This window comes from Mytilus californianus, unplaced genomic scaffold (assembly GCF_021869535.1).
Source record: "Mytilus californianus isolate M0D057914Y unplaced genomic scaffold, xbMytCali1.0.p SCAF_4, whole genome shotgun sequence".
Taxonomy (NCBI): domain Eukaryota; kingdom Metazoa; phylum Mollusca; class Bivalvia; order Mytilida; family Mytilidae; genus Mytilus; species Mytilus californianus.
The window spans coordinates 4,135,181-4,155,041 of NW_026262690.1; the positions used below are offsets into that span (position 1 = coordinate 4,135,181).

Genomic DNA, 19,861 nt, shown 5'->3' on the forward strand with positions numbered 1-19,861 from the left:
ATTTTTCTAGTTTCATGACAATAACTTGTGTGTAAGTGTATGGATCTTTATGAAATTGTACTACAAGGTTCCATATCACAAAGGGAAAGCTGGAATTGAGTTTGGGGGTAATTGCCCAAAACGTTTAGGAATAAGGGGCCAAAAATAAGCATTTTTCTAGTTTCCAGACAATAACTTGTGTTCAAGTGTATGGATCTCTCTGAAATTGTACTGCAAGGTACCATACCACAAAGGGAAGGCTGGGATTGATTTTGGGGGTAATTGCCTCAAAATGTTAGGAATTAGGGGCCAAAAAGGGGGCAAAAAACAAGCATTTTTCTAGTTTCATGACAATAACTTGTGTGTAAGTGTATGGATCTTTATGAAATTGCACTACAAGGTTCCATATCACAAAGGGAAAGCTGGAATTGAGTTTGGGGGTAATTGCCCAAAACGTTTAGGAATAAGGGGCCAAAAAACAAGCATTTTTCTAGTTTCCAGACAATAACTTGTGTTCAAGTGTATGGATCTCTCTGAAATTGTGCTGCAAGGTACCATACCACAAAGGGAAGGCTGGGATTGATTTTGGGGGTAATTGCCTCAAAATGTTAGGAATTAGGGGCCAAAAAGGGGGCAAAAAACAAGCATTTTTCTAGTTTCATGACAATAACTTGTGTGTAAGTGTATGGATCTTTATGAAATTGTACTACAAGGTTCCATATCACAAAGGGAAAGCTGGCTTTGAGTTTGGGGGTAATTGCCCTAAACGTTTAGGAATTTGGGGCCAAAAAACAAGCATTTTTTCTAGTTTCCAGACAATAACTTGTGTTCAAGTGTATGGATCTCTCTGAAATTGTACTGCAAGGTACCATACCACAAAGGGAAGGCTGGGATTGAGTTTGGGGGTGATGAATCATAAGGGGGTTCAAAAAATTTGGGGGGAAGGATTTTTTTTCCTTTTTTTTTCTTTAAAATTTTCCATTTTAAATAGGTAATTTCTGATTTATATGTAAAAGCAAATAATAATGATATTGTTTGAATAGGTAAATTAAAAATTTTTAAGTTCTTAGACCACATTCATTCTGTGTCAGAAACCTATGCTGTGTCATATATTTAATTACAATCCAAATTCAGTGCTGTATCAAGCTTAAATGTTGTGTCCATACTTGCCCCAACTTTTCCCTCTGTGGTCGTATCAAGCTGCACCGAGTGGAGCATTTTATTCTAGTAGTTATGCCCCTTTGAACTTAGAATTTTGGCCAAAATATACTACTGCAACAGTTTGTCATTGCATCTCCTCTGAAACCTCACAACAGAATTTCAGAAAACTTTGTAGATAATAATGATATACTATGTAGATGTGCATATCCACAGGAAATTTTGGTTCGATTTTTTTCTAGGAGTTAAACCACTTTGAACTTAAAATTTTGGCATAAATATACTTCTGCAACAGTTTGTCATTGCAACATCTCTGAAACCGCACATCAGATTCTTATGAAACTTTGAAGATGATAAGAACATAGTATGTAGATGTGCATATCCATAAGAAATCTTTATCAGTTGACTTTTGTAGGATTAATGAGTCTTTGAACTTAGGAATCTGGTGAGATTTTGTTTGTCCAGTGACATTGTGGGGGCATGTGTTATGTGAGCGTGCTCACAAAGGTTCTTTAATTTTGGCCAATTTTCAGTATGTATGTAATGAAATTAAACAGAAAAAGAGTCAAAACAAGGAGATTCAGGCACCCAATGCAAAATATATACCCTCTCTTTAATAGACAATAAGAAGAGCAAAATATACCCCCTCTCATTAATAGACATTAACAAGAATTGCATACTAAGTTTGTAAAAAAAAATTAGAGGTAATTAACAGGAAATGAAAGTCTGGCAGACCATAAAATCATTACAGTATAACTCAACTTTATTTAAATACTGAACAGATATCAATCATTCCTTCATACTGAAGTATAAAAACTCTATACTAAGCAGAACTAAAAACTCAAAGTACTGTCAAACAAGGACTTGACACCCTTCAGATCAATTTAAGGTAATACTAAACATTAAAAAGTTTTAGACCAAATATTAAATTATTCTTCAATGCACAAGCTGAGTAATAAATAGTTAACGACAATACCAACAGAATTCTGATGGGCATTGCAGTTTACAAACCACTCCATCAGTAAGGGCTTAACAAGTACTATGATAGTCTTTTCCAGCAAATAAAGTACAGATAGATATAAGAAGATATGGTATGAGTGTCAATGAGACAATGCTCCATCCAAGTCACAATTTGTAAAAGTAAACCATTATAGGTCAAAGTACGGTGTACATATTAACTTGGTATTCTGTTTCTGTTTTAATCAAATAGAATTACATCTTTAAAGGGATATTACATAATTCCAATGTCAATAAAAACCAACCAAAATGTATTTTTCTTTTTTCGGTTTGTGTCATTGGGTTACTTTTTATACGACCGCAAAAATTAGAAAAATTTTGGTCGTATATTGGTATCACGTTGTCGTCGTCGTCAGCGTCGTCCGAAGACAGATGGTTTCCGGATAATAACTTTAGTATAAGTAAATAGAAATCAATAAAATTTTAACACAAGGTTTATAACCACTAAAGGAAGGTTGGGATTGATTTTGGGGGTTATGGTCCCAACTGTTTAGGAATTAGGGGCCCAAATAAGCATTTTTGTAGTTTCCAGACAATAACTTGTGTTAAAGTGTATGAATCTCTCTGAAATTATACCACAAGTTGCCATACTACACAGGGATGGTTAGGATTGACTTTGGGGGGTTATGACTCAAACCATTTAGGAATTAGGGGCAAAAAAAAGGGGGAAAACAAGTGTTTTTCTGGTTAAAGGACAATTGACACAATTTAAAAGCAGTTTTAGGGAGGTAATCAAAATCATAATCCAAATCAATTTAAATAACAATGTTTGATTACCTCCCTTACACTGCTTGTAATTTATGTATTAAGAAATGATGATTGTCTGAGATACTGACCATAACTTGAGGGAAAGAATTATTTTTTTGAATAAGGGAAAGGGGGAGGTGAAAAAAATTGGAGGGGGACAATTTTTTTCATTTCAGATTTCAGAAATTAAAAGAAAATTTCTTCAAATATTTTGTTTGGGGGGTTAACATTCAACAGCATAGTGTATTGCACAAACGCAAAAAAAACGGGGTAAATTTTTTTTTTTTTAGGGGGGGGGGGGTCAATTCGCATAGTGTATTGCACAAAGCAAAAAATTGAATATAAATTCAAATCATATAACCAATTTGCAGTTCTTTGACTACAGTTATTCTGTGTCAGAGTGTCAGAAACCTATTTTGTGTCAAAAATTTAGTTACAATCCAAATTCAGACCTGTATCAAGTGTGAATATTGTGTCCATTTTGGCCCCAACTTTTCAGGGTAGGACATCTGCGGTCGTATCCAGCTGCGCTCAGCGAAGCAATTTATTCATAGATGTTTACCAATATCTTATACTACAGGTTACAATATAACAACAATGAATAAACAACAACTATAAATGGATTTAAATTGAACATAGATTTCAATTGTTTTTAATGGAAGGATTTGTCAGAAATGATTTGATAAAGGCACAGCAAGCTCCTGCGACACCTACACTAGCTAATATAACACCAATGGTTCGTGTTTGTCCGCTTGAAAACCACTTTTTATCTTTTGACTTCCCTTCACACGTAATGTTTAGTTTGTTACTTGGTCTGGGTCTTGAACTACAATTCCATGAACAGTTTTCATCGATGTCATGGTTTTTTGCGTCTTTTGTCTTTTTAACCCAATATTCCCTAATGTCATGATATGTTGCTCTTTGGCAGTCGTCGCTGTCATCACCACAGTTAGGTTGTCGAGCTTCACATAATGCCATTTCTCTCAGTGCCATTTGAACCTGTGAAACAACAGAAACAATTTTATTTGAGATAAATTCGATAACCATTTAGGATTAATTCTAGTAGGTTTTATCTATATAAACAAGGATGAATTCCATTAGAACATGAGATATCTGAGATGACAACTTCTTGAATGACCTTTCAAATATCAAACAGTTTGGATTATTGTTTTAATATTAACAAGTGTGATTAATTGTGGTGTTATTCATCTGTGTGAAAAAGTATACCAACGAGCAGTCTGTAATATTCCTTCTTTGCTTCTTTATGGTGTCAGTTGCACAGAATGGGGTTCATAACTTCAAAATATATTTAAACACTTTGTACATAGTATCAGTTTACCCCATACATTTAGGGCGAAGGGCAAGCTGACTTGTATCAGATTCGTTGTCATTGTAGAGCAAAGTGCAAGCCGACAGTTCTGTAAAACCTTAATTTTAATCTACTCGGACATGCTGTAGATCCATTCTAAATGTACTGAAGAAATTGCATATGAAAATCTTGACAAAATGTTCATTGCTTTCTACTCAGTATGGAAAGATTTTGTACATGCATTTAGTTTTGTAATGACCAATTGTTGTGTTCTTTCTACTACCATTTGGTGAAAAAAATATTATATATTGTCAAAATGTTGGTATGTTAACAATTCAAACCAATTGGGCTGCTAGATGGGCAGTTGGAAAAAGAATGATTTTAACTTGTCAAAACAAAACAGTCACAAAGGGTATAGGTCCCTTTTCTATTTCAAGCTAACCTGGTACAAAAGGTCAGTGTTAGCTATTATCATTTGGTACCTGTAGTCAGTTGAAAACAAACAAGTTGTCAATCATCCTTAGGTTGACTAACTTGGAGTTTGTCCTAAAAGTTTCTGTTTTCTTATTTTTAACAATCGTGGCTACTGTAACTAACTAGAACATGAGAGTTAAACAGGCAAAATAGTAGTTTTTTGTTTCTTCTACACTGTTCTCTGCAGTCCTTTTTTTCGAATAGCACCATGGGATTTGAGATAACACTGTTTCCTTCAAATTATCTTAGCACATTATTAATACATTTTTATTATAAAATCTATTCTGATAGCATCATGGTACAATTGTGCAACAATGCCCTGGGGGAGAAAACCATGATTATGATGAACGATAGTTTTTGTCTCGCCATTGGAGACATAGGGATGAAATAATAAACGATCAACATTATATGCAGGTACGTTTCTAAGATACTTGTTTAATGGTTGTATGGTGTACATAGCCATCTGGCATGACTTTGCCCTCATTTCCATGGTTCCTTGGACAACTTAAGTTTTCGTGGTTATGTCAGTTTCTCCTTGTGACTACTATATAACTCAGATTTCTACAAGTTAATCATTATGACACTAGGTATTTAAAATTTTTAGTGTATGGAATGACTGTACGATTTACATGTCTGTCAGGCCGTGTTCATCTGACCTTGACCCCTTCATTTTCATTGTGAACGTGAAGTTTTGGTGATTAGGTTTGTTTCTCAGATACTCTTAAGACGTAGGTCAACTATATTTGGCGTATGTAATAATTATAAGTCACGGTTAAACTTTTATCTCGAAATACATTAATAATTATGTCATCAGATTTGTGACTTTTTTCCTACTTTATCAAATGTGTGACTTTTTTTCCTACAAAATGTGATTTTTTTCCCCGTTAACCTTTTAAAATAAGACGTAAAATTGTATTTGAGTTTAGTTGTAACGGCTTGACCTTTAGTATTTAACTTTCCAACAATCCTAAAGATATTATCTTGGATGTTAGCTTTGTGTTCAGCCTTGATCGTAGGGGCGCAGGACGTTTGCGCTATCAAGTTTACCTGTGACACAACAGCGCACTCGTTCTAAAAAATATAGACATGCATCACTGGTAAATTATTATTTCAGGGATTTCGTTACCATAATTTACGTAAAACTTTTACTAAATTCTTTCATAGATACAAAGATTTGATTAGTAAATTTGGCTGTACCTGTAGAAAACTGATTAAAAACGGTATTTCACATCCTAAATTTTACGGTAATATTGTACTTAAAGCGCGGAAATCACTATGTGATCCGTGTAAACTCATCGAACCTTTAAACAAACTTATTAGTAAAGGTTATCTTACCAATGTTGTAATTAGATCTTTGAATATAGTTTACATTGGCACTAATATCGATTTTGTCAATGACTGAATGAAATCTGCTGTAAATTTTTAACCATGATAATTGAAATGTTATGTTTATAAAGCTCAAATGTCCTTTCAAAAAGAGCGAGAATGTCCCGTAGAAATGGCGCAAATGTACATTTAAATAAAGCGCAAACGTCCCGCGCCGGATGGTAGATATAGATGCTCATTAAAATGTCGGTAGGGTTAAACTACAGGAAAATTTGGTATATACCTCTGTCGACAGTAATTTTAAACGGGATAAATGAAAGGTTTTTCTGTATTTACGGGATAATGGTTGCATTAAATGCCTACCTAATCGACTATTTGGGAGTATGATTTCACTGTCCATTTTTCTCTTTTTGGTTCAATTTAATTTTGGGATTTAAATACTTGCAAATTACATAATTACCATTCAAATTTTTTTCGACAGTTTTATTAGGTGTATTCACCTAGACAAACCAGACTAGGCTTGCTGTTAATAAGGGGTATTCAGAGTTTTGTAGACACTTTCAGCTGCCAAAGCACCATACTCTTTTCAAAAGCATATAAGAATAAGAAAGATAATATGTATGGTTCCAATTAAGGGCCCTTGGTGGGCAGCATGACATTTATACATACAAAACAATACACTATGATTTTGTTAAAAAATAAAAAAATTATTTATTTATTTATTTATTTATTTATTTATTTATTTATTTATTTATTTATTTATTTATTTATTTATTTATTTATTTATTTATTTATTTATTTTTTTATTTTTTAAATTTTTTTTTTTTCAACATACCTCATATATTTCAAAGAATCTGTAATTTTATTTGTTATTAACCAGTGTTTTTCAGGAGTACTTGTTCGCTGTGTTGGAGTAGTTTCATTTGTAAGGTAGTAAATCATAATTTCAATTTATATGCATCTACTTCATATAGTCACAAGTACACAGTGACATTACACACAGCCCTCTGTTATTTTATGATTATTAAAAAAACGGTTGTAAACAAAGAAATTTGTTTATTGTGCCGTGTGATTTAGCATTGACAGGTTGATTGATTTTTTTGGTAACTGCAATTTACCTGTAATTTTCACACGCTAACTTACTTGTCACTTTTAGCAAGTTGAAGAAACACGATTTGAGGGTGGGGTATTGCAATGACATCACAAAAATTATATTTCCGCACTTAAACGTGTATTTCGTTTTTCTTTTCTTTTCTTTTTTTTTTTTTTTTTTTACAGTTTTCTCAACTTTCGGCAATTTCCAAGTTTGACCAATGTCATATGAATCCATCATGATATTGGGGACAGTGAGATTATATAAATACTTAACACGAAGAGCTTTTAAATCGTCATTCTGCATTTAAATTAACACATTATTAATTTTGTAAAATCCAATTATTTAGAAACACATATATACATATATACATATAAGGAGTCATACAGGCACTCGTACTTTCCATAAACAATACCATTCCTGTGGTACTTGTTCAGGCACCAATCCCCATCAGTTAATAGCTTCAGTGAACAGCTATAATTTGTCAGGATAGTCACTTAAGGACAAGAACGCCTATAAGTAGTCAATAAATATTTCCAAAGACTCTCTTTATTTTTAAATCCTGTATTGCTGATCAATTTTGTTGTTTACACTTTCTCTGTATTCTATTAAACGTAGGCAAAATTGATAAAATTCGTCAGAAATAGTCATTTAGGGGCAATCGATGTGAGTCCGGAGGTAAACGGACAGAAAGTCACAAATTTGAAAGGCAAAAAGTCACACATAATTTGTTTAAAATTGTTTGAATTTTTATAAGAGAAATTTCTTGAAATAAGTTCTTTTTATTACATATATTCATTTTACAGTTAACGAAATTGTTCATAAGCCTTGATACATCAAAATTTATAAAATTTTAAACATGCGTGTAGGACAGAAAGTCACAGGACAAAAAGTCACAGACAAAAAGTCACGGACAAAAATTCACAGGACAAAAAGTCACAATTCAGTTTAGAGATCATTTTTCTTTGAACAAGAAAACACTAATTTTAAAAATATTTTTTTTTGTTTTTTTCTTGAACTATTATAAATGAAGCAACTTTGTAATTAAAATGTATTCAATAAGTATCAATAATGATCAAATAACTGTTATGAAAAGAAAATGTCAAAGTGGTTTGGTACTTAAATGGCTTCATAGTGCCAAGAAATATATCTTTTGCATGATTAAAATTTAATAAATGTTCATTTATCAGGGCTTATGAACAATTTCCTAAACTTAAATTTGATTGTATGTAATAAATAGAAAATATTTCAAGATATTTCTATAATATATTCAAACATATGTCAACAAATCAATTGTCACTTTATGTCTTGTGACTTTTTGTCCTGTGACTTTCTGTCCGTTTACCAAATAGAATATTTCTTGACACCATGCAGTCATTTAAGTACCAAGCCACTTTGACAAATTGTTTTCTTAACAATCATATGATCAATATTGATTTTTTTAGAATACATTTTGTTGACAAAGTTGCTTTATATATAATAACTCAAGAAAATACAATACATCTTTTTCAAAAATAAGTGTTTTCTTATTCAAGAAAAATAATTTCAAAGCTGAATTGTGACTTTTTGTCCATGACCTATTGTCCTGTGACTTTCAGTCCTACATTTGAGTCCGGATAGGGTGTCTTGATTTCTGAATGCATGCCCATTATTCTGTATTCTTTTTCCCCCCATTTTCTCTATTATAGTAATTTTTTGTCTAGTTATTCTCTTTTCCGTATGTAAACCCCATCAAGCCCTCGTAACTCCTATTTGAATGCGTCTTACATCTTTGGTACTAATGGAAAGCAGGAACATATATATTGTTAGATATACTGTTCCCAGTGGAAAGTAAGTAGAAATTGACATTCTGGAAATTTTCACCCCTGTCAGATTTTCTCTATTATGGCTTTCGAGATATTAAACAAATGCTACATTTTACCCCTATGTTTTTGGGGAAAGCTATGCATTTTCTCATGGACGTTTCAGCAATTAAGGTTATTTTAAACATGTCTGTAGGTATTCACTCTGGCATCGGATGCTCCTCTTATATATATAAAGAACTTGTTCCTGTATTATTATAAATCACAGTTTATGGTCAAACTCAGTAAAATCAGTCTAAAACCATGTAACAGATTAATGTTGATAACACTTACCGTTTAAATCGATAGTTTTTTTGCTTTAAATAACAAAGCATTTTCAAATTATACTGCAGAAATTTTACTCAAAGAAAAGGGTGCCACATGTGGAGCAGGATCTTCTTACCCTTCCGGAGCACCTTTTGATGGGGTTCGTGTTGCCAGAGACATATATATACATATATGTGTATATATGTCTCTGGTGTTGCTGAGTCTTTAGTTTTCTTTGTTGTGTTTTGTATACAGTTCTTTGCCTTTTGGCCTTCTCCCTTTATTGCCATGGAGTTGTCAGTTTATTATCGACTTATGAATTTGGATGTCCCTCTGGTATCTTTCGCTACTCTTTTACTCTGGTGGATAGCTGTCTCATTGGCAACCATACCACATCTCCTCATTTACATATTACTTTAAATATAATTACTTTATAAATCTAATGTGAACATCTTGCAGTCACATACGAGAAACCTACAAAAATAACAACATACGTTTTTTTGACCCCTATTGTCAATTTCCCCCTGTTAGACGTCAGTGTTCCTTTGGTCCCTCTTTAGATGTGTATATTTCCTTACATATACGCTTCGCCCTGGTATGTAGTGAACGCTCATAAACACGTTTAATCCCGCCATATTCAAAAGCTGCCTGTCCAAAGTCACGAGCCAGTAATTTAGTGGTTTTTGTAGGTTGCTGTCTGCCATATTTGTTGTTTTATTCTTTTATTGTTTTGTCATAAATCAGACCGTTGGTTTCCTGATTTGAATTCTTTTACATTTTGTCATGCCGGGGCATTTTATGGTTGACAATATGCTATGGGTTTTGCTCATAGTTGAAGCACGTACAATGACCTGTATTTGTTTACACTCTGGCTGCAAAAGTGGTCTCATTGGCAATCATACCACATCTCCTTGTTTTTATATTATATTTTTTAACATAATCTATATAAATATAACTGAAAAATTATTGAGTCAGGTATCTCAATACTTGTGACAAATTACAATATGCTTGCAGCTTTCATAGATACACAAATTTGGATTGCCTGTAGAAATCTGGTTACAAACATGATATCATATCCTAATTTTTATGGTGATGTTGTTTATAGAGCTTGCAAACTAAGATATGATCTGTATCAGCTCATTTGATTTTTGAATAATTCCCTATAAATTTAGCATTGCAAAAAGATATTTGAATATTGCCTTTGTCGGAAAGTTTAATAGATAACTAAACATGTGTATTGCTATCAATGTATTACAACTTGTCCCTATACCATACCCAATACTCATATTTTTGCATTGCACTAGGTAATGCTTTTCTCAGACTGCTTATGACATCTTTACATTAAATTTGTGAGATGTGTACTGATTGATAAAAGTCGGGGAAAATATGATTTATTGATTTGTTCAAATTGGGTTTTGAACTAGGATCAACTAGCTTTCAGTTATTGCAAACACTCTTAGATTGATATTCTGTATCTTTTGTCTTTTGTCATTTGTCTTATTTGTTTTTGTGCTTAGTACTGATCTGATGAGTCAATCCTTTTCCAGCTGATTTATACAGTTTACTCCTTTTGTGTCCAAGGTTAGTGGGATAGTTAAGGGCTCACAAACATAGCTGTATTTATAATGTTGTACAAGATCTACTGCGAATTACTGCCACCTACATTGAACTATTTCCAATAATATTGGAAAACATAGCTGTATTTATAATGTACAATATCTACTTTAAACAAACATTCTGTGAGTATTGCATGGCAATACATAGTCCCTAACCGATTAAAAATTCATTCCATTGGAACAAAATTTTAACTTGATCTTTAACTTGTCATGGTGTAAACTATATAACAAATATCAAGTCAAAATCATCAAGCATGACAAAAAAAAGTGTTAAAAACTGATTATTTAAGTGAATTTTTTAAGTCCACGAACCATAACTCTGCACAAAATCATCAGACCGGAACAAAATTCGAACTTGATCTGTAACTTGTCATGATAAAACTATATACCAATTTTCAAATCAATATCTTAAAGAATGACAAAAAAAAGTGCGGAAAACTGATTATTTTAGTGATTTTTATAAGTCAAAGGACCCTAACTCTGCACAAAATCATCAGACCGGAACAAAATTCCAACTTGATCTGTAACTTGTCATGAAAAAACAATACACCAAATATCAAATCAATATCTTCAAGCATGAAGAAAAAAAGTGTGGAAAACTGATTTGCCGGACTGACGGATGGACAGACAGACAGACAGACAGACGGACGGAGTGCAAACCTAAAGTCCCCTTCAACTTCGTCGGTAGGGGACTAATTACAGCCACTTAAATTGAAGTATTTCCAATAACTTTGGTAAACATAGCTGTATTTATAATGTACAATATCTACTTTAAATTACAGCCACCTACATTGAAGTATTTCCAATAACTTTCGAAAACATAGCTCTATGTATATTATGATCTACTGCTATTTACAGCCATCAACATTAAAGAATAGGACGGCATAATTTCATACCAAGTCGCTATGCTTTGAGCTTGCTTTCAGTAATTGCAAGCATTCAATGTTTTTTTGTTTGTTATTTACTACACTTTTATTAAGAGAGTTGACAGCTTTTTCTGTACTTACTTTTGTTGCATGTTCTTTTATGAACTTTTTTTAGTCAACTGATCGAGATTAAAAAGGGGATGGTTGAGACTTTAAAAAAGTCAAACCTAGAAATTAATTTCTGTGCATGTTTTTAGTCAGGAACCTTATCAGTGTTTGTCATTTTTAAGGTTTTTTTTGTTAATTGTAGAATTTGATATTGAAGGTAGATCTTTGATAGTCTCTTTTGAATTCACTCACCACCTTTAGATAGGACGATTTAAAACTGGACATATAATACAAGACACCTGTCTACTAAGTGTTAACACCTAGATATCTTTAAGATTATTTGTTTTGTTTGGTTGCTGTCTCACTGATGTATACTCCATACCTCCTGTTATTCATAGTTCTACTTCTACCACTTGTAGTATGATACTAGTCAGGATGGAATATTGTAGTCATATATGATGTTAGTTCTGAACAGAATTTCCAGGGAGTTCAAGAATAAAATGTATGGCCAGATATTTGTGTCAAAACTCTGGCAACAGAACATGGCAACTGAAAACTAAACTTTGGCATAACTGGTATCAAAGTTTCTCAACAACAAAGGAGAGAACCAGGTTTGTCTGAATATTGAAGAAAAAAGAACAAGTATATAAGAAATATTGGCGTGTTTTATTATAACACAGTATAAATATCATTAATTATCAATGTGGCCACAATAAAAATGTTTCTAAATCATCATTTATACAGCTAACTATGGACAAGTTTAAATGATGTCTTTATAGCAGTGAAGATGAAAATGTCAGGGTTAGGTTTTATAAACTTCTTATTAATCAAATTCATGTGTTTTTATCTAACATTATGATAATTCCGAACTATTTGATATAAAACGACTTGCTGCATCTAAGTCTAATAATTTTGTGGATTATTTTTTATTTTGTGAATATAATGTACTATTGACCACAGGGGGATGATAAACAAGAATTAGAAATATTTTATATCATGGCCAAACAAAGCTGAGATGTGAGGTAAAACAAGATAAGTTAAACATTAATTTACACTGTATGAGTACACTATTGAGATCACGCTAATAACATATTTCTGGCATATAATCCCAAAGTAATGATGACAAAATCATTTGGAGAATAATGTTTTACTGTTTATTTGGAAATGTAAAATTTTTCCAGTCAACCTGATTTTAAAAATCGAATTTAATTTGTACTCTACAATTTTTTTTCTATATTAGTATTAAATAAAGAAACAATTTTATCTAAGAATAAAATATTGTTTCCATGGAAACAACAAATTATTTTCTCCAATTAAACAGTAAATGGTTTGCTGGACTCCTCTGGTTTTTCAATGAAGCCAGATTTTGGTCTTGCATGATAACTATAAACAATTGAACTGTTTAGCAAAGTCAACCATTCATTCTGATCAACAACAAAAAAATACAATATTTACAAAGATCAATGAAAAGTCATGGAAAACACGTTTGAAAACTTATTTTGCAGGAAAAAGATGAATATCTTCCTTTTGGCCCCTCTTTCATAGAAAGTTTAAAACAAGGATAGAAAGTCTTTGTTCTTATCAGGTAAAATGTCAGTATTTCAAATATTCTTAAAGAAACAGAAATTTTTCAATTTTAAAGCTCTGAGCAAAATATTTAATACATCTTCCTCAATTTCAATTAAAAAATTACTAAGACAATAAAGTGAAACAGATTGATTGATTGATTATTTTTGGTGTTTTAATGCCACTTTAAGCACTATTGGCTATTTCGTAGCGGCCAGTTTTAATTGAAGGAGTAACCCACAGTGTACAGAGAGAATCACGACCTTCACCTGGAAAACTGACAATCCCAGTCAATTAAGATTGGAGTCTATTACACCTGCTATGTGCAGGGTTCAAATTCACAGCCTCAATGTTGACAGGCTAGTGATACAGTAGTTTAACTACTTAGACCACTTGGCAAATAGTTTCAATACTAAAACTATTTCGCTGCTTTCTCACAAGGTATATTTAATTTCACTTGTAAGTGTTGGGGAATAAGATTGAACATTTAGTTTACATATGAAATGTTTGTATAACAAAAAGCACCATAGATCACAATCAGAGTTTAACAGGGGAAACAAATATACACAGGTAGTTACTATTAACTCAGCCAACATGTTACTATATTTAGCACATTAACAATTACACCAATCCTAAAAATAGCTCACTTCAAACATCTAAAAAACACATATGTACACCATTTACATTCTGTCATACATTAAGTATGACTACCTCAATAAATTTACATATTAACAAAAAATAAATTTCAATCTAACAACACACCTCCTCCTTATTTTGATTTATTATATAACAAACAAACCTATCTATTTCGTTAATTGTAGGTTTTGTATTTGTAAAGTTCTGTTATCTCTTGTTCTCACATGACATGTTATATACATGTATAACTTTCTCACATGACATGTTATATACATGTATAACATTTATTAATTGATAACCTTACCTTTTTCTTTAAGCTAAAACATTTTAATATCAAAATTTGAAAAGTTTCAATTTTTGGAATTATCCCAAGATAAAGATATAAAAATATTTAAAACCTGATAGCGAGGGTAAGACTTCCACCTCCAATTATCTAGTCAATTGCTTGGGAGGTTGGAATATTAAGACAACATTTCAGTCCATATGTGTTAAATAAGAGGGTGAGAAATATACTTCTACATGTAACATGTCGAATTTGATGTGATGTTTACTGATCTCGAACTCTTTTTTGTTAAATACTTTCTTACATTTTATACTTTTTATTCAGCTATCATTATCAAATAAAATCAGCCATTCCAGTTTCACATTGTGAACTAAACTATAAAACATTGTTTAAAGTGATTGTGATAATCAAATGTTGTATAAGATATAGTACTATGTAGTTATATCTGACTTTACTGAAATGTAACTTATAGAATATTAACACCATTCTTTATTATGGGAAGGATTGTAGTTACATTTATAACGATCCAAACAATTCCATTATTCAATACTAACAAACTACCTTGGCAATCCGGCCAGGTTCAAATAAAGCCACACAATTGACCTAAAACAAACCATCAAAATTGTCAATTCCTCATAAAAAAATGTTCATCATATAAAACCTTTCACAAAAATTATGAATACCACACATCTATAACCAATTGAAAAATTCTTTAGAAAAAAAGCACATTTGTTGCAAAACCCATTTATTCCTTATCTATTAATTTTCAGAAATTGACCAAAGCTCCACAGCTAAACACAATTGTGGTCTTACCACAAGAAAAATAAACCAAGTGTTGTTCAATATAAAATATAAATAAATAAGCCATACACAGTGTAATTTAATAAACATACATGTTTTTAAATAAATTATAATAAAATTTGAATATAAATCTCCTGATGATAATTACAATGAAATTGAGATCAATTAAGTTATAAATGTGATGGTTTGTGGAATGGAAAACGGTTCTGATTCATAAAATACCTGAGAGAATGTCCATTTACAACTAATATATCCATTTCTATAGCATTTAGGAATTCAGAAAACAGAAATTTCCTGTTGTCAAAAAATATTAAAGCAAGCTGAAGGACATTAATTAAAAAGGTAGAGTACTATAGCCTTAGTATAGCATTTCTAATACTTTTTGAGGGAAATTTTTTATCAAAAATAAAATCTATTGTCCTTTTCCATTCCAACAAACCATCCCACAGTTCCCTGCCTAACAACACAAAAATATGATGGGGTATGATAAATATGATAACCACTCACATCAAAAGCATCTCAAACCTGATAAATAAAAATTATTTATAGATGACTATTTTTCATAAAGCTGTGAGTAATTCCGTTAACCTGCACAAATTATCTGCTTCTAATGTTTGGAATTTTAGTAATATGATCAGCATACATTTATTCTTTTATTTCTTTTATTTATGACAGTACTGTAGGATGTAACAAACAGATGCTATTTTCTTTTCTTTTTTTTATGACAATTATTTGATTTCAAGTGCTTTTTCCCTTTAAATATCTGATTAGCTGATATGCCACAGATCAATCATTCAACTCATGCACCAATTTTAATGTTCATTCTGGATGGGAATTTGAACAGAAATATGATCATACATTATGTAACCATGGTAACAAATTGTGAGGTATAATGATGATCTATAAAAATAATATAATGATCCTTATTTTGATAATTTGCATAGGATATAAATATACTTGGCCTTATACAATACTAGGTGGTAGTATGTTAATGAAAATAATCTGTTTTTATTACTCTAAAGTTTTACTCCTGTATTCAATACTGATGACTTAATCAATCATACAAAACAAACTTTCCCAAGTGGGCACTTTTCCTTCTGAACCGGTAGTTGTTTTTTAGAGTTTATACAAAGATGAACAATGACCATTATAATGTAGGAATGCTTGCTGAATAGTTCGGACATAGTTTATTTGTTCTATCACTAGCAGATCTATATATGTAAATTCTAAACGGACAAAATTCACAGTGGTTAAAAATTAACAACCAGAGGCATTAGTAGGTTAATAAATTAAGTTAATTTGATAATGGCTGACAATTTTTTTAGTTAATAATTGTTCTGTTGAAATGATAATTCACCCAAAATAGCAAACAATGAACTGATATTGACACATAATACAATAGTGATGCTCTGTGAAGTAAAGGGACAAGTTTTATATGTCTGCACTGACAGAAGGTAAGGATTTATCAACAGTTTATACAAGGCTACTTGTCTTCTTATAGTTTCTGTCATGACAGGCCAGGGTATTTATCACACTGATGCCGTTGGCAACTGAAAAACAAAGACATAAATATTGTTTTATACTGAAAATTTTTGTGTTTTAAAAATGTGCATTAAGACGAAAATGACAATTCTTATAATATTTTTATATACTACTGTCAGTATGTCTGACTAAATAACAATCAACAGACAATTTTGGTGTTAGGAGTGTAAACTAAATGACATATTTATAGATTCTACCACTGCATCAAGTTTGATACGACATTACAATTTTGGTGTTAGGAGTGTAAACTAAATGATATATTTATAGATTCTACAACTGCATCAAGTTTGATACGACATTACAATTTTGGTGTTAGGAGTGTAAACTAAATGATATATTTATAGATTCTACCACTGCATCAAGTTTGATATGACATTTCACCACTCTAGACAGTTAAATTAAAAGAGCCTTTTAAATATTCAAAATTGAACTGCCTAGAGAGGAGAAATATCATAGTGCTGGATATTCAGTGGTGCAATGTGTTTCTCTGATGATTTGAGACGATATATAGACAAACTTCATCGTTCTTTATCACAAATCTGCCAAAAGTTTTGTTTTTTCTATGTTGGACGTCATCAGGCATTGTTGCTTTTTTTGTGATATCACAATAGGTAATTCTTGACCTCATGATTGAAATTTGACCAATGGAGAACTGAGACCATAAGAACCACACATTGAAAATAACTAACCAGTTGGGGGAAGCATAAATTGGCCAAGATTACAGAAATAAAAATGATCGTACTGCAGATGTACATTAAATGTAACGGTAACTTTTATTTATTGAAATTAATACTGCTATTGTTCTTTTATATTCTTTTTCTTGAACAGTTATAAGGAATAACAATACTTACATGACATGAGAGTTGGAAGCGATCGTAGACATCACATAATTCTTCTAGTCTGTATTGATTGAGGATGATAAAGCCTTCCAATATATTACTTATTTTTCTACCACAATCCATACAATGTACAACATATTTACGATCTTGTTCCATCACAAACAAAATGTCAAACACTTCAACCTATAAAGACAGAATAAAAAGGATTATTTCCTCCGTGGACATATTTGATATTAAATTACAAGATTTAAATAAAACAACTATATACTTAATTCATTTCTGTTTGAAACATAATTTCCCAAACAAAAATATTTTTCATTTCATTTGTTTTTATCAAACACGTTAACTTTTAATAAAAGTTTCAAAGGTGCTTTCAATGAGATCAATTATTAGTAAAACCACAAATAAGAGTTCATCATGATAAATAATTTAAAAACATAATTTAACCACTCAAGATAAGATATCTAACCATATAAACCTAAGCAATAAACAGATTATAAAATAAAGGTATAAAAGTTTAAAATAAATCAGCACCTGGTCAAATAACTATTCTTCCGGAATTTAAAACGCTTATTTTCAATGATAAGTCATATTTCCTCTGTTTAAACTGTAAATCTATATATTTATTTTATTTATAGTACGGTACTTGAATTTTTGTTTGTCATATTTTGCAGCAGGAAAAGCCTCATTATCAGATCCCCTGTAAAGTATTTGTATTTTTACTCGTCAAACTTACATCACAGTTATTGCAGTAAGGAGCAGACTCATTATCAGTTCCCCTTTAAAGTATTTGTATTTTTACTCGTCATACTTACATCACAGTTATTGCAGTAAGGAGCAAACTCATTATCAGTTCCCCTATAAAGTATTTGTATTTTTACTCGTCATACTTACATCACAGTTATTGCAGTAAGGAGCAAACTCATTATCAGTTCCCCTATAAAGTATTTGTATTTTTACTCGTCATACTTACATCACAGTTATTGCAGTAAGGAGCAGCCTCATTATCAGTTCCCCTATAAAGTATTTGTATTTTTACTCGTCATACTTACATCACAGTTATTGCAGTAAGGAGCAAACTCATTATCAGTTCCCCTATAAAGTATTTGTATTTTTACTCGTCATACTTACATCACAGTTATTGCAGTAAAGAGCAGCCTCATTATCAGTTCCCCTATAAAGTATTTGTATTTTTACTCGTCATACTTACATCACAGTTATTGCAGTAAAGAGTAGCCTCATTATCAGTTCCCCTATAAAGTATCTGTATTTTGAATCGTCATACTTACATCACAGTTATTGCAGTAGTGAGCAGCCTCATTATCAGATCGTCCTTGCCATTTGATGTCTTTCCCCATGGCTTCTACAAAATCCATTGTCAATCGAATCTGTTTCATAGATCTCATCAACACAGTTCTAAAAAAAGAAAAAAATAAGTTCAAAATTAAAGTAAATTGTTGCTGACTATATTACCTGGCATATATGATTACAATGAATAGTTTTTTTTCCATCTTGGGTCTATCTAGAGCACATTGTGTAAGTGATATTTTGTTTTTGAATGCTGTTTAGATGGTTGATCATTGACCAAATAACAATTTTGAAAAAAGAACTTTTAATTTTTTTGGTAGATATCTAATAGTTTTCTTGAGTTTTTCAATAAATACAATAAATAATGTGCAAGTCTTCCTTGGAAGATGTGTGTCTACTGGGATCTCCAAATAATATAATCAGAAATGGTTTAAGTATTGGAAACCCCAAACATTAAAATATCAAGTGCAGAACTTCATTTCCTGTAAAAGCAGATGTGTTTAGTTGAAATATGTCAATCCATTTTCTAGGAGATGTGGATTAACAAAGTGTGACACAAACAACAGCATGGTATGTGTTGTGAAAGATGACTGATCTAACATGTTGTTTAGGGAGATACCAATGGTATGTGTTGTGAAAGATGACTGATCTACCATGTTGTTTAGGGAGATAACAGAGGAACTGAAGATATCCAGGGGCAGAAATGTCTTAGGAATAGTTACAAGAAGAATAAAATAATAAGATAATACTTACTTTACCAATTCAAAGAATGTTGGTTCAGAGATTTGTAAATTACGGGCTATATTCCATGAGAGATGTTGCATGGGAACAATAGATTTATAATTCTGTAGCTTATTCCACTCGTATCTTTCTATGCCCATCTGATAGGCCTTGTGATTAACTGGTCCTACGTTCCAGGCAATATTATTACACCATCCCTGTAAAAAACCATTCATAAGTAAAATTAAAGCTAATCTGCTTCTTCTCAAGTTTATACAGGAGTGTGTAATCACCTATCTAACAATTATTCAGTTATCATTAAAAACATCTATGCAATAAAAGTGAATTACGTGCATGCAGTAAGA

At 31.6% G+C, this 19,861-nt stretch overlaps 1 protein-coding gene across 4 annotated transcripts in view; it reads right to left on the bottom strand.

Moving 5' to 3' along the window:
• Positions 1-12,448: 12,448 nt before the first annotated feature.
• LOC127739381 (lysine-specific demethylase 6A-like) overlaps positions 12,449-19,861 on the bottom strand; it is a 79,950-nt gene continuing 72,537 nt past the window's right edge. For all 4 annotated transcript variants that reach the window (XM_052251078.1, XM_052251081.1, XM_052251082.1 and 1 more), the window contains 4 exons: positions 19,530-19,714; positions 18,758-18,884; positions 17,481-17,651; positions 12,449-16,637 (listed from right to left, as the gene is read on the bottom strand). In XM_052251078.1, the coding sequence (XP_052107038.1) occupies positions 16,617-16,637; positions 17,481-17,651; positions 18,758-18,884; positions 19,530-19,714 (504 nt within the window). In that variant the 3' untranslated portion in view covers positions 12,449-16,616. The remainder of the gene's footprint in view (positions 16,638-17,480; positions 17,652-18,757; positions 18,885-19,529; positions 19,715-19,861) is intronic.